Source organism: Macrobrachium nipponense, chromosome 33, assembly GCF_015104395.2.
Source record: "Macrobrachium nipponense isolate FS-2020 chromosome 33, ASM1510439v2, whole genome shotgun sequence".
In the NCBI taxonomy this organism is placed as follows: Eukaryota; Metazoa; Arthropoda; class Malacostraca; order Decapoda; family Palaemonidae; genus Macrobrachium; species Macrobrachium nipponense.
Window position 1 is genome coordinate 53,024,832 of NC_087219.1, and position 16,331 is coordinate 53,041,162.

The window sequence follows — 16,331 nt, forward strand, 5'->3', positions numbered from 1 at the left end:
TAAGACCCAGTAGGCTGTCGAATACAAGTATAAGCTAGAATCAGTCAGTTCGAAGTACGAGCATTTGTTCGACAAACGATACAAAATTTTCTCGAAAATTTTGTTTGAAAAACGGAAATTTCGACACTAGAAACATTCGACAAACGAGGTACCACTGGTAATTTTATAGTCGAAGACATTAAATTGCTACTTAAATTCTATATATAGATTTCTAAACTATTCACATGCTAAGAATTATTTCCTCCAATTTATGTTGCTTCAATGTTAGCTGTTTTATAAGTAGAGAGGGTAGTGCTTGATTCATAAAAGTATGTGGTTCAAGTGCTCATGCTTTTAATTTTAAAGCTATTATCTATTATGAGGTAATGGTCTAGTGAAGGGTGTGTAGTGTTGAATATTCCATTTTGATCCTTAAGGATTAAGGGTTGTGGATCATACATATTTGTTGTAAGATGTCCAATTATGTGAGAGTTGTAAGTTATTTTTGTTGATCATCTATTAATGAGTTACAGTATCTATAATATTAGGTGATTGTAGCTTTAAAGATAACTTACTGTTAAGTGAAATACTTTTTGATAATTGATGATGATGTATTTTCCAGGCCATAGCCATAGTGAGGATGAAGAGGAGACTGAGTTTGAGGATGCTGTTGAAGAATTGGCAGAAAACTTTATAGTGCATGTCAACCCTAGCCAGGCGCACAAGCGGTCTAGTTCAAATGTTTCTCAGGTATGCTCTTATGAAGAAACTGTAGAGTGCTTACATGTACTATATTGCTTTAGTGTTTTGATTGTGTAGCGTTGTGCATTTCTATTGCTTAATGCTTCTCAGTGTTGACATTTTTATATTAACCTGAAAGACATACAGAAGCTTTTGCCACTCGTCAACGACTGTTAAAAGTTCAGACCACAATATGCCCTTATATTTACCTGGAAGCAGTTATTTTGGGCTAAGGCAGTTTAAGTACAGCAGTTTAGCAACACATTCTTTGAAGACGTGAGTGGGATTTATGAATGCTCTTAAGAAACTGTAACATATCTGCAGCACTTATAAATATTTCTGTAGCCCTTATAAAGATTTAGCGCCTCAGTGGCGTGGTCGGTATGTGTATTTCTGGTGATAGAAGTTCACTCTCGACGTGGTTCGGAAGTCACGTAAAGCTGTTGGTCCCGTTGCTGAATAACCACTGGTTCCATGCAACGTAAAAACACCATACAAACAAACAAACGTATAAAGATTTATAACACTATTAAGAGCCAATGAAACTTAGAGCTGCATAAAATCCTTTTTAAAGAGTTAGTTGATTGATTCTCTTGAACTGATCAGATCTTATTCAATGGTTGTCTTTAATAGACACGTTGATCTCTCTCTCTCTCTCTCTCTCTCTCTCTCTCTCTCTCTCTCTCTCTCTCTCTCTCTCTCTCTCTCTCTCTCTCTCTCTCAAAGACTTTTTAGAGTTGCCTGTAATCAATCTACTTATCTGTATGACGAGCAAAATGTATATGAGCTTTTATTTTTGTGTCGTAAAAAAAAACCTGTATCGTGTCTTAAAGAAAAATTTTTTTGTACTATAACAATGAATAATGACTTACCAGATTTCCCAGTTAGTGCCAGATGTTTGAGTCATCAAATATATAATTTCCTTCAGTTTTAGGACTACCTCCTCCTCCGGTTATGCATGAGGTACAAAATTTTATTATTTACCAAAATACTATTAACATAGTACTCTAGAACATCATGAACAATATAAAATGACAAATTTTCTAAGACAATGTGTATTTTTCATAGCTACAAACCCTCAGTCTTAACAATAGGATAATTTCTAGTGCCTAGCTGGATCCGGTTAAAAAGCAGATGAAAGCTAAGAATCTTGTGATATCTGGCAACGCATGCGTAGATCGGGTGAAGAGTGGTCAAACACCGCTCATCTACGCCAGTCTTTCCCAACTCAGGATGACTTAAAAAATAGAGGGGCGGCTAGAGGTGGGCAGTATAACGTTAAGACCTCAGGTTTGTAGCTATGAAAAATACAAATTGTCTTAGAAAATTTGTCATTTGTTCATACGCGAACAAACCCTCGGTCTTAACAATAGGATAGACTCATACTTGGAGGGAGGTATAAGACATCCTAGACCGGCTGGAGGCCTACATGCCAGTCCAGCTCTCAAAAGAAATAGTTCTTGGAGAGGGACTGAAGCCCGTTGAGAAGCTAGATACACTGATATCTAACCACTCAGAACCTGAGTGACGTACAATGATATATGGGATAACCATTGTATAGGGAACCAAAGAGAAACTGACTGTCCAATAACAAACCAAGATACTTGGGTTTGTAGTACTCCCGACTCCTCCTTGTCCAGGAGCGGAGCCTATGCTACCAAATAATGGGTAAGATATTGTATATTGCACAACCACACTACCAGTATGACTACCTCACTCACCTGTATCAGACCAGTCCAGCAAATGACGGTGTCTATTCCTTAAACCGCCCAAAGGAAGAAGAAAAGGTACAAGAGAAAGAAGGAGACCAGCCAAAGGTAAGATACAAAGGTGCCCCATTAAGGGCAACTATGAGTTACACAACCTGTTGGGCAGCCACAACAGGACCCAGGAAAAACGTGTCCATAGATCTGTGGGCAACATCCTTAAGATAGAAGGAGGTGAATGTGGACTGGCGTAACCAAGTACCAGCGCTCAGCACTCTATGTACAGCCAAGTTCTTTTTGAAAGTCGGAGAGGGACCAATCAATACCCCTAACGCCATGTGCTCTAGCCTGCACAGACGTAGTGATGGAATCATCAAGAGTCAAGTATGCCTGTCTGATGGCTTCCCGTATCCAAAAAGAGATAGTAATCTTAGACACCTCTTTCTTTGTACAGCCTGTACTAACAAAAAGGGCACAACAAAAGCTCTTGAGCATCACCACCCACAAAGTCAGTCAGTGATGGAATGGAAAACGAAGCGAACTTGTCATCATGCACCGAGGGATTTTGGGTCTTGGCCATGAATTCCGGGACAAATTCGAAGGACACTGACTTCCAACCCCTGGTGTGCTTCACCTCATAACTCAGTCCGTGGAGCTCTCCTATCCTCTTGGAAAATGCCAAAGCCAAAAGGAAAACTGTCTTGAGCGTCAGGTTCCTGTCAGATGAGGGACGCAAGGGCTCATATGGACTCTTAGTTAAGCTCTTAAGCACCAAGGAAACATCCCACGTTGGAGGCTTGAGCTCTCTAGGAGAACTCGACTGCTCAAACCCCTTAACTAGCAGGGAAAGTTCCCAGGAAGAGGAGATGTCGATACCCTTCAGGCGTAACTCATTGTCGCCCTGTAGCCTCTAATAGCAGAAACGGACAAACATTTCTCGTCTCTGAGGAAGGTTAAAAAGTCTGCTATTCGCTGAATAGAGGTCGCAAGTGGAGAAAAACCCTGTTTATGACACCAATTACAGTAGATCACCCATTTGCTTTGGTAAACTGCGGAGGTTGACTTCCTAAGACTGCTGGACATGTGCCCAGCTGATTTCTGAGAAAAGCCTCTCTCTCTGTGAAGACACTGGGATTCAACTGACTGGTGGAACCTTTCTGCATGGGGCTGACACAGGAGATGCTGCCAAGGGGGAATCTCCCTCGGAATCTCGTGACAACTACGACAACAGATCTGGAAACCATCCTGCCTGAGGCCACAGAGGGGCTACCAAAGTCATTATGAGACCCTGTGAACGCATCAGCCTGTTCAGAACCTGACGGATCAAACAAAACAGAGGGAAGGCATACACCTCCAGGTTGTCCCAGGGATGTTGGAATGCATCTTCTGCCAATGCTAAGGGATCTGGAACCAATGAACAGAACACCTCCAGCTTCCTGTTATAGCGTGTCGCGAAAAGGTCCAGCATGGGTCTCCCCCAAATCTGGAAAAGCTTGTCTGCCACCACTTGATGAAGGAACCACTCTGTGCCTAGGATCTGATTCCAGCGACTGAGTTTGTCTGCGACCATGTTCTGTTTCCCTGGGATATATCTGGCTGAGAGCTCTACCGAATTGCTGATTGCCCACTGGTGAAACTCGACAGTCAAGGCATGAAGTTGCTGAGAAACCAGGCCTCCCTGTTTGTTCACGTAGGCTACCACCATGGTGTTGTTCGACATGAGAATGACAGAGTGACCCTCTACCATCCTCCGAAACTCCTTCAGACCCAAGAAAGCTGCCCTCAACTCCAAGACGTTGATATGCTGCTGCTTGTCCTCCAAACCCCAAACGCCTAAAGCGATGAGGCCGCCTAAGTACGCTACCCAACCTGCGAGGAAGGCGTCCGAGAACAGAAGGTAGTCCAGAGGGAGAGAATGCAGAGGGACGCCCTTCAATAGATTCTGGTCGTCCAACCACCAACGAAGGTCTTCTCTCACTTCCAAAGACAGTGGAATCATAAACAGGGGAGAGTCCCCCGCCAGAGACCAGAATTCCCCCAGTCTCCATTGCAGAGACCGAAGATGAAGACACCAATGAGGGACTAGCTTCAGAAGAACCTGCCACTGATGAGCTGACTGATGCGACTTTGACAGGAAGTTTTGCGCTACATCCCGCAACTTCTCTAATCTCTGATCCTACGGGAAAACTCTTGCCGCTGTCTTATCGATGACCATGCCCAGGTAGAGAATCCTTTGAGTGGGTACGAGGTTCGACTTTTCCTGGTTGACTAATATGCCCAGGTCCAGACAAAACCGAAGTAGACGATCCCTGTCTTGCAGCAGTTTCTCCCTGGAAGCTGCCAAGACCAACCAATCGTCGAGGTACCTCAGCAAACGGATCCTCTGAGCATGGGCCCAACTTGACACAAGAGAGAAGACCCTTGTGAACACTTGAGGGGCTGTTGTCAGCCCGAAGCACAAGACTTTGAACTCAAAGATCTTGTCCGCCAGAGAGAAGTGAAGGAACTTCCTGGACGTGGGATGAACAGGGATTTGGAAGTATGCGTCCCTCAAGTCTATCGACAGCATGAACTCGCCTTCCCTCACGGCTGCCAACACTGAGCGCGGGGTCTCCATCTTGAACCGTGTCTTCCTGATGAAGCGATTCAAGGTGGATAAGTCGATCACAGGCCTCCATCCTCCCGACGCCTTGGGCACCAAGAAGATGTGACTGTAAAACCCCGGGGACGGACGCACTACTTCCTCTATCGCGTCCTTGTCCAGCATTTTCTGCACTTCCTCCCAAAGAGCCAAGAACTTCAGAGAATCTGGAGGACACGTCTTCCAGATCTGCGGCTTGTCCGACAGAGGAGGAGAGAAGTCGAATGGCAACAGATATCCCACCTGAAGGACATCTACCACCCACTTCTCCGCCCCGTAACTCTGCCACTTGGTCCAATTGCCAGCCAGGCAACCCCCCACCCGTGGCGCAGGAGAGGGAGAAGCGCCCAACCTACCGACAGCCCCCTTGACCTCTGCCCCTGGGGCTCCTTCCCTTCTTGGTTTAAAGGAACGAGAGCGAAAGGGGAGTGATCTTGAAACTTGGGCTGTGTCGAACGGGAAGGCCCTGCCAAATTGAGGTACTCGATGGCCTACCAGCAACAATCTCCTCGACTGCTGCTGGACCGGGGAGGAGGAGGGGCCGGACGTCTCCGAGGGCAAGACTCTGACTTAGACATGACTTGGTGCACCAGTCAGTCCTTGGTGTCAGCCCGGCGTCGGTCTATCGCATTTTTGAGTTCTGTCCGTGGAAACAAGAATTGCGACTCCAACAGATCACCGTTCCTCAAGGCCAGCAAAGACTCGGTGTCGAGCGACCTCTCCATCCTAGACAAAGCTGCGTCCCTCCTAACCAGAAGAAGATTAACCCATAAATTGGCACCAAGGTGAGCCAAATAAGAAAACGCCTTGCCCCCGGACTGCAATAGACTGGCAAGCGAGGCAGCACTCACCAACCCTTCAGGGGACCTGTCAGAAGCTATCTTGGCAATCACCACAGACCAGAGGTCCAGCCAAGAAACCCTCTGCAACATGGAGGCCGCCATAGATTCCAAAGCTAAGGCATCTTGCGGAGACAAGGACGGAGCCACTGACCTCGCCTGTTCCAAAGTCAAACCCGGCTTCAGGCGAATGACGTCTGGGTTAAGGTGGCATAACAACAAAAATGCAGAGCTCGTAGCATAGTACTTCCTATGTCTCGTAAGAGGCGGGGGGAGTAGTTTGGTAGAGCCCCTAGAGCCAAGTGAACCGTCCCGGTCAGAAACAGAGGCGTTAACCTTCTGGAAGACCGACTGAACGTTCCCGACAACGGCAGCTGAAGAGATGATTTGGGATCCTGAGTAGCTCCCACCAAGGCTTCCAAGCAAGGAGTGTAAGACGACCAAGCCTGAGTCCTACTTTCCAAATTGCTGAACCCACGAATGAGATCAAAAACTTCCGAAAAGGAAGACAGAAACTCCTGCGTGTCTCCCTCCTGCTTTGGCACCGGCGACCGACGACGAGAAGGATGTGTAGGCTCTTCTAACGCGCCTTCTTCACCAAAATTCACAGGAGGGTTAGCAGCCAAACAGTCTAAAACCCCTACTAACCTATCTGGGGTTGGTCCAAGCGTCAGCCTCCAAAACGGACCCACTGTAACACTAGGCATATCACTTACCTCAACAGGTGACTCTAGACGTCCATGAATGGTCACGGGCGTGGTGGCCATACATACGTGAGATGGGGGGGAAACTCGAGCACTCGAGATTGACGGAGAATCCCTTATAGTCGAATTCTTGGAAGCACCAGTTAGAGAGGCAGGCAAACTCCGGCTGCACCAACTCCATGCTCACTACCTTCGACCTCTTGACAGGCGCCTTCAGATCTTTACGGCGACGAATAGGCCTTGGAGAAGAAGGAGCACTAACATCACATGCACGGCCAGGGGAGGTTGCAACATGCTCACGATGTGCAAGGACGGAAGGGGGGGTGGGGTGGTTGCACATTCGAGATTCGGTGGCGAAGCAACCCCTACAGAGCACACACCACTAACACTGCCCGAAACCACAGCACTCTCGGGAACACGTCCGCGTTGTTCCTCCCTCTACGGCGAAGGAAGGGCAAAGTCCTTAGTCTTCCAACGCTTAATACGCTGACGAGGCGTAGAGGGGGAAGAGGGAGAGGAAGACAGCACTAGCTTCTTATGCGCACTCTTCTCGGAAGGTGGGGACGAAGCAACGTGTTTCCTACCAGTCCTCCCAGCCGATAAGGCAGCCAACTTCACATCCAATACAGAGTCCAGCCTCTGAAGCACTCCCTGGCACATGACCTCAGACTGATGTGCCAGAGAAGGCTCCGAAGACAAGGAAGGGAGATGTTGCGAACGGGGCGGCAGTGATGATGTCGTGGCTAAGTGAGGCGGATCAGAGGAGGCGACTGGGAGATACGTCATCGATGAGAGTGACGTCACAAGTGGTGGTGACGTCACGGCTTCCCGTCTGTGCGAGGGGGAAAGAGACACCACTGGCAGAGGAATACACAAAGATGGACCCCGTGACATCATCAACGGGGCTGATGCCGCAGCGTCACTCCAATACAGGCAGACACTTGTGGAGCAATACAAGATGGCCAACTGCTCCTACCCACGAAGACAAGGCCGGGAGTAGGGAGGGTGGCCTGGCTGGACCGGGAAGGGGGGGTGCGAGCCTCCACAAAATGCGGTAGCTACCCCTCCAAGGACGGGGTACCCCCTAGCCCAAGCGTTTTCCAAATTGCCGCCATTTTGGACGACTCCGACTCTGGAAGAGAAGAGAATGATGAAAAAACCACACCCTTCTCAGGAACCGAAAAAGCTCCCGAGGAAGAGGGGGCTACATTACAAAAATTACCCCAGCGACCTCCCAATGCTTCCATTGATGAATCAATGGAAGAAAAGGAAGGAGATGCAGGGACAACGCTGCTATGGGGGTTGACTACTGCGGAAGATGAAATATCAGGAATAGGAGCAAAGCCCTCCCAAGTAGGAAGAGTGGAGACTTTCCGATGTTCCCTCTTACCATAAAACTTCCTCCACTGCTCCTTAGGCCATGCCCGGCATTCCGTACAAGGATTCGTAATCGTACAAAAATTCGAACGACACTTACTGCATGTGATGTGAGGGTCTGTCTCTGCCGAAGCCAAGAAATGAGAACATGGAAACCCAGGAACTCCGGGGCACATATGCTGACGCCAAGAAGGAGCAGAAAAAGCCATAATACCAGGTAAACACACACACACACACACACACACACTTAAGAGAAACGAAACGGGTAATGAACCGGGAAAAGGCCAAGAGAGGAAAACACTCTCGCCCAGGCAGTTAAGAAAAAGACTGGCGTAGATGAGTGGTGTTTGACCACTCTTCACCCGATCTACGCATGCGTTGCCAGATATCACAAGATTCCTTGCTTTCATCTGCTTTTTAACCGGATCCAGCTAGGCCCTAGAAATTATCCTCTTGTTAAGACCGAGGGTTTGTTCGTGTATGAACAAATAGAACATATATGATGTAAAGATTTACACTTTGTAGTATACACGATGGATCCTAATCATTATGCATGGGATTTACAGTCACATCACCCTGGAAAAAATAACAATTTTCTTTTCCTCTTACTGCTTATGTTTTCATAGAATTATGTGTAGTTTACATGTTTAAAGATATGCAGTCACAGAAATTTGTAATTTTCAGTGACTTAAGCTGTAGAAGCCACTGATAAATTACACATAATCCCCAAAAACACACTTTCACAGCAAATTGAATATTGTCTTCACAAATTATGCACAGTTGGCGAAAATGTAGAGATGCTGTATTTCTGACCATGAAGGCTTTAAAGGAAATGATAACAAAACTGATAAAGCAGCCAGTGCTTGAGCAACAATGACAAGATGTAGATAATCATATTAATTGTTATGAAACATCTCTAAAATTAATCAATAATTGGTAGACTACATGAAAGAATGAACCTGAAAAATTATAACATCAAGTCCAATGTTGAATTATGGAACTCATATCAGAAGGAGCAGCACACAAGTAATTGATGAATGGCCCACATGATCCAATCCCTTATCGACAAAATGTACGGGACACTAACACTCAAACTTTTTTGTGTGTGAATGTCCAAAATACAATCAACAATGATTATAAAGTTTTGGAAACAAATCAAAGAATTTTGCCAGAATCTCCATCATTTTCAATAAAACCAGTTATGGAAGTTTAAAAGAACTGTCATTTAGTAAATATAATTAAACTTATTAATAATAAAGACAAATCCTTCAGACCAGCCCTGTGAGAGCCAAAAACATTAGCCATGTGATATAGTAAAAAAAATAATCCTTGGAAATGTTAAATATCTAACAAATACAAAACCTGTACATATTTTGGAAATTTGCAGTAATTTTTATAGGAAGGTATGTGTGCAGAATAAGTCAGAATAGAGAAATACAGCAATAGCAAATAAGGTCATAATCTTAGAGTTTGTGACTTATTAGAGTAGATGGAATGTATAACAGTAATAGGTAAGAGGTTTAACAGCCACTGGGAAAGGACAGTAGCAGCATATAATTGCTTCAAAGAAAGGTGTGATCTTAAAGAGGTTACTGAATGTTGGAACTAAAGTGAATTTTTTGTAACAAGTTTTGGACAACTTATTGACTTTGAAACTTCGAAAATTACCCAGTAATAGCTGTTTAATCTATGACACTGTTTATTTAGTCTTGGCCACAAAATGATTGGTGATCTAAGATAGCTAGTCCATGTCTATTCCACCTTAGAAAACAAAAAAAGTTCTTCAAATGTAGGCGTCTTGAGTAAAAATGGGTGAGCTTAATTTTAACATGGTACACAGACAAGATAATCGAGTTGTATCATGTCCTTCTGGCACATTTATGTTAAAGATAGCCAGGTGTTTTACTCCCATAAGAGTGGTGCCAAGTTAGTTAGCCTGTTATGAGATAGAGAAACAGTATTTAGGTCAAAAAATAATCCAAAGTCTACCTCAGATAATTATCTTGGCATAGTTTAACAAGCTCACTGAGTCCTTTCCAGGTTATCATTGGGCCGTCCTGGAGGTTCTTGAAGGATGTTTAGCGCACAGGCGAGAATAGATTAAGTTAAACAGAATAAAAGTAATACAGTAGCAGAAAGAAATAAGTTGTGGGTCAAAGGCATGGTATGGAAGACCAGGAGACTGCCTATCATCTAAGTGACCAAGGCAAGAGGCATGGTAGACAATAACTTGACTATGGCAAAGGACTAAAGGACATTGAGGATCACCAATCAATTGGTAAATTGTAATTTGTCTGGCACTGGGTTAACATAACTAATGAAACTTATTATAAATATCAAATTTTAACCCAGTTAATTATATGTGTTGCATAAAAGAGAACTGAGGACAGATCAGGTACAGGTAGTCTTGAACAAATCAGTTACTAACAGTCTTGAAGAAAAAGAAAATGGTAGCAGATAATAATGGACAGGAATAAATTTCTTTAAATTCAGAAGCAGTGAATACTGTATAAAAAAAAAAAATTGAATAAAAAAAATGGTAACATAATAATGGACAGGAATAAATTTCTTTAAATTCAGAAGCAGTGAATACTGTATAAAAAAAAAATTGAATAAAAAAAATGGTAACATAATAATGGACAGGAATCATTTTCCTTGAGCTATAAAGCTGTGAATACCAACCTCTTATGATCAACATGTCCCCCTCTTGTTGAAAGCTTCCCTGCAAGTCCTTTGTTGACCTTTGTTTTTCCTTTACCATTCTAATAAAGTAGTGCAAATAACTCATTCTTAGCTTCATCATCATCTGTTGCTTTTATATCATTTAATTCTGTTAGGGGATAGCTATGTATTTCTGTAATTGGACAAAGGAAATTTATGTACCTGTAGCCAGATGTTTTTTTAGCTTTTTTTTCTTAAACCTATTCTGGCCTTTTTACCTGATCTTGATTTTTACTGATGGTGTAACATTCATTCCCTTCCTGTTTTTAGTGTCAGTTTACAGGCTATTATATGAAGCACCTTCTTTAGTCTGTTGATTTTCATTCTTGTACTTCCTAGCTATCATTTGTTGTTAATAATTAGTCTTAAATTTTTTTTGCCGCTAGGACTTTATAAATAGAATTGAAGAGTTTGTAAAAACCCATCTCTGACAAATTAAGCTTTGCTACAGTAAATTTTTCTTGCTAAATTTAATGTATTTTTTATAAACATTTTCATATCTGAAGTGTCTGAAAGGATTGCCATTTTAGTTTAAAAATCTTTTTATAAATTGCAGGAGTAATTAATTAATCACAGTCAGTAAGCTCTACGTATTATATTTAAGTACTATGATGAAAATCTTATATTTGTGGTTTTTTCAACCTGTATTTCAAGGTTTGGTGGAATATGGAATATTTTATATATGTTGGGCTTTCTTAACTATTATTTAAAGTAAGAAAGATGAAAACCTTATGCTTTGGATTTTTCCAACCTATATTTTGAGGTTAGATTTTTTTCACCTGTTTTGATTGGATGAAAAGTAGTTCATTGATGCTGCTCATTTTTTTTTCTCGGTATTCTCTTCTTTCTGTCACATGGTGGCCATTTTATCTTTTCTGTCACAGGGTAGTCATTTTATCTCTTTTCAGTAGTTGTTTAGGCTGATATTTAACTCCCATGAGAATTTTGTCTGTAGTATACAGTTTGACACGAAAGGAAAGGAAAAGGTCACCAGGAATATGTTTTTGTCTGCCCACTTTTATTTTAGATAAGAAGGCAAAATATAAATCTCTCCTCTAATAGAGCTGGTGTAGTATATATAACCAATAACTGCTGAAAGATTTACTGTGAAGGATATGGAACAGAACTAATAACTTCATCCCTACAACTTGGGCACCTTTTTGAACTCAGCAAGGGGTCAGGAGGAAGTTGTGAAACCCATGCTAAAGTTTTCAAAACAATTTGCATAGGCACTTTTACGTACAGTGATCTTCAGTTGAATTTTCTTTTGGTCAGTACAATCTTTAGGTTATTTTAATTGGAGATCATATGGAATTAGTAATAAAATAGGAAATTGAATGTAAAATTAAAAGGACTTTTCTCTACTTACAGTAATATTTTCATCTTCATAGAGTGGATAAAGTCAACTTTAGCATTAGCTGTACATAAGTACAAGAGATGGGAAGGCTGTATGTTATATTAAAGGAAAATAGTATCCCTAATAATAGTTGGAGATGAAAGCAAAGGGGAAAAATTTGATTATTCAAGTCATTATTTTAGAATGTAAATTAGTATGTAACAGGTAAGAGAGCGTATGATGAGATATGTTATCCTAGATTTTATGTGATATAAGTATTATCAGTACTGTAGTGTTATAAAGGTAGTAGTAGTAGTAGCAGTAGTAGTAGTATGTAGTAGTAGTAGTAGTAGTAGTAATAGTAGTAGTAGTGACAGAAATGACAGGATAAAGGTAAGATGAAACCATCCAAAATCTTGTAATCCATCATCATAGCATATAATTGCATGAAAATACAAGAACACACCTGAGAATATGAGGAAATCCTACAATAGTGATAATGAAGAGCATAATGTGAAATTTGCATAAAGAATGGCGACTTTCACTCTTGCCATTTTCATTAATTTTGTTGTTGATGAGTGATGACATATAGTACATCACTCTTGCAGCAATTTTTGGGATTGTTACTTATAATCTGTATATTGCATTTCTGAACTGGTAAATTGTTAAGATCTTGTAGAACTAATGATTGCTGAATTTCTAGCTTTTTTATTTAGGGCTAACAAATAATTTTTATTTTGAAAATGAAGTTACAATTGTTAACATTTCTCAAGAGTTGTCGATAGGTTTGCTGACTTTCTAATTCAGAATTTGAATATTATATTTACTCTGTATTTCAAGATAAATGGCAAACATTCAAGACAGATGTTATTATTCCCATTGTTTATTCTGACTTGATAAATGCAAGATGCAGTTGCTTCCCTGTAATGTTCTTTCCATCCGTAATATTAGTAACAAAAACCATTCTTGTTACAAAATTCAGATTCATATCATCATACGTTGTTTAATTTTCTCGTAACTTTTGTCTTGAATTTTTACCAAATATATTGAAATACTACCAACTAATTTTATTGTTTTAGCAATGAACCCTTGGCATTTTATTCTTTTCCTACCATTGAAATATCATACAGAGCACAACTTGTTTTAATCCATGAATCATAAGCTGTTTACTCCTAGCCATCAAATTAAAATAAATGCTATAATAGTTGATCCAAGAATGGTTTAAGGCCCAAAAATTTGATATGTTTTTTATCTAAATCTGAGAAACTATGAGAGTAAGAGGTGTCTGGTTTTCTGAATATTTGTCAGGGCTGAACTATAAAGTTTTGAGGTTGAAGCAACAGTATTTGGAGTGTGGGTTATCCATTCTCCCATTTTGCTTAAATCCTTATGCTTTTAACTCATCCAAACCCACATCATTTGTACAGTAATCTCTTATTTCCTTGTAATTATTTAGAAGAATATTTTTCTTACTGTGGTCAATGAACTAAATTTAAATGCAGCTGCATTGCATAGCTAGGTGTCATTGTTAACAATGGAATGTAATGTTGTCTTAATGATAGAATGATTATTATTAGGCATTATTAAAACCACACATGGCCAAATTCTTGATACTCTTAGGTTTTTTTTATTGGAGGTACATACTATAATTGATTCACATCAGCTGTGCATCTGATGTGTAGGCCATTCCCATAGGACACTCCTCATTGGCTATTGATAAGCCATTCACAGGGCTGGAAACTCAGTCTTGCTCCAGAGATCACATAGGCAGGATTTATGTTCCTTCCTCTCTTTTACAAATTATAGCTTTCATTACCCCTCAGTTTACCTGCAGAAAAGGAGTGTTTCTGAATTTCATCACTAAATATCTTCAAGTCAATGACTAAAAGATTATAATGATATATGAATTATGAAGAAAATTGTAATATTACATAATTACGTATATAATAAAAGGGATAATGAGAGGGATATAGGAAGACTTATTGTAGGAGAGAGAAATCAATGGGATAAATGAATTTCCTCTAAAAGGTATCAATACCTAAGTAACAATTTTTTTTTAATAGAGAGATTTTCACAATAGGATATGGAAGGATCATGGTGATAATGATAGTGATGATAATGAAGTTTTAATTTTCCTTTTACCCCATAAGATTTCTTCCATCAAGGGGCCGTGATCATGATGATGACGTCATTGAGTGATCACATGAGCAACACCTGACTACACGAAGATAAGAGAGAGAGAGATTAATATTCTTAATCATTTTCTTTTTGATCACATGAGCAACACCTGACTACACGAAGATAAGAGAGAGAGAGAGATTAATATTCTTAATCATTTTCTTTTTATTTTCATATTGATAGCCCTACCTATAATTATTTTTGGTAGCATTGTCTTCCATGACATTTAAACTATGAAACTGTATGAAACACAAGATGATAAATGATGAATGCAATGCAATCTGATGTAAGGAATGAAAGAATTTATTTTAAATTAAGAATTTCATGTTTTTTCACTATAAATGTTTTAGCATTAAGTTTGCTAAAGTAGCTACATAATTCTTATATAATTATAATCCTTAAATCATTGGCTTGAAGTGTTTAGTGAGGAAATTTGGAAACGCCCCTTTTCTGCAGGTAAAACTGAGGTGTAATGAAAGTTATAATTTTCAAAAGAGAGGTCGGAACATAGTACATCCTGCTTATATGAACTTTCGAGCAAGACCAAGAGTTTCCAGCCCTGAGATTGAATTATCAACAGCCTACCTGAAGCATCGTAAGGGACAGGCCTAGACATCAGATGCTCAGCTGATGTGAATCTACTATAGTTGGTGATGAAACCACTTTTACACTTGAAAATGAAAATGAAAATTGATAGTTTCTCAACCCAAGTAAATCATGATCCACTTTGCAATAAATAACAGGATAGAAAGCAGGATAGAGAGGCTGGTAGGAAATATTACAAGTTATGTGTTTTATAATTAAAGGAGTCCTATTAGCAAGACAATAATCTTTTACATGTAAAATTGAAGGGAAATTTTACAGTATGTATTTGTCTATTAAAGCAAAATTTATGAAATCAAAAGCTGTCAGATGCCCGAACCTGGTTTTTCTGTATAAGTAAGCACTGGATTAAATTAGGATTGTTGGAATTATGGCAGTCATATACGTTGGTGACATAGTGATAAAAATTAAGATAAGCAAAGAAGAAAAAGTAAATATGCATTTTTTCCATGAATCTTTTAGTTATACATTACTTCACTGTGTCCAGTAATATAGTATATGTACTATTGTCTATTTTATTATAAAATACTAATATAGCAGTCAGTGTTTTGGTTAAGAAGTCAGCTGATGGCAAATACAAGTTTATTTTGTCATATTTAACTCAATTCTGAGTGAAATTTCTTGCTTCTAGTTAGCATAAACAAATATCTAGATACAGTGGTCACCCAGTATTCATGGGAGATGCGTACCAGAACCCCCCCCCCCACCCCCCCCCCCATGAATAGTAAGAACCCACTAATAGTTGGAACCCATATAAAAAGGCTTAAAACCTCCTATTTTGTTAGTTAAAACTCAAGAAACACCCACAAAAAATTTTTATACCTGGTTTTTTTAATAGTTTTAACACAAAAAGGGCATGTTATGATGAAATTTATAAAAAAAAACAGGAATTTGAGGAGATTTCTCATAGAAAAATACTGCGAATAGGCAAATTTTCCGCGAATAATTCGGGGAAATGTTCCAGAGAGAAATCCACGAATGTGTGAGTACTTAACTTATATGAGTCATGGTCATTTATCGTTATATGACATGTCTCCAAGTCGAAATATGACTTGAATACATCTCGTGATTGTGAACTAAATTATTTGTTTCGTTAATAGATTGCGTTGGCCTCATGTTTATTGAGTAAAACAATTACTACAGGATTCCGTTCGCTATTTTCACTTTACTTCATCGTAATACAAGCATTACATTATTTATCTTTTATCAGTGTAAAAACAACAGTAAAATGTGTTCTTTCAAGCACAGTAGTTTTGATTAAAATGATTTCCTCTCAATTTTATTTACGTTTGTGTTTGATGGCATAAGTTTACGGGAGTTTTATCTTTGTTGCCGATGCACAATAATAGTCATTAGCAGCTTGAACAATTTTCTTAGCTTCAGCTACAACTTGGTTTAAATTTAACAGTATATTGCCTTGTTGATCTTTGATATTTTCTAAATATTATTGTATCAGTATTAATTGCTAACTCCATTGTAAAATCAGATTATTGTAAGACAAATTAT

General features: G+C 40.0%; 1 protein-coding gene across 11 annotated transcripts in view; it reads left to right on the forward strand.

Moving 5' to 3' along the window:
- LOC135203194 (oxysterol-binding protein 1-like) overlaps window positions 1-16,331 on the forward strand; it is a 355,421-nt gene that overhangs the window by 228,330 nt on the left and 110,760 nt on the right. For all 11 annotated transcript variants that reach the window (XM_064232920.1, XM_064232919.1, XM_064232925.1 and 8 more), the window contains one exon: window positions 602-729. In XM_064232920.1, coding sequence (XP_064088990.1) covers window positions 602-729 — 128 coding nt within the window. The remainder of the gene's footprint in view (window positions 1-601; window positions 730-16,331) is intronic.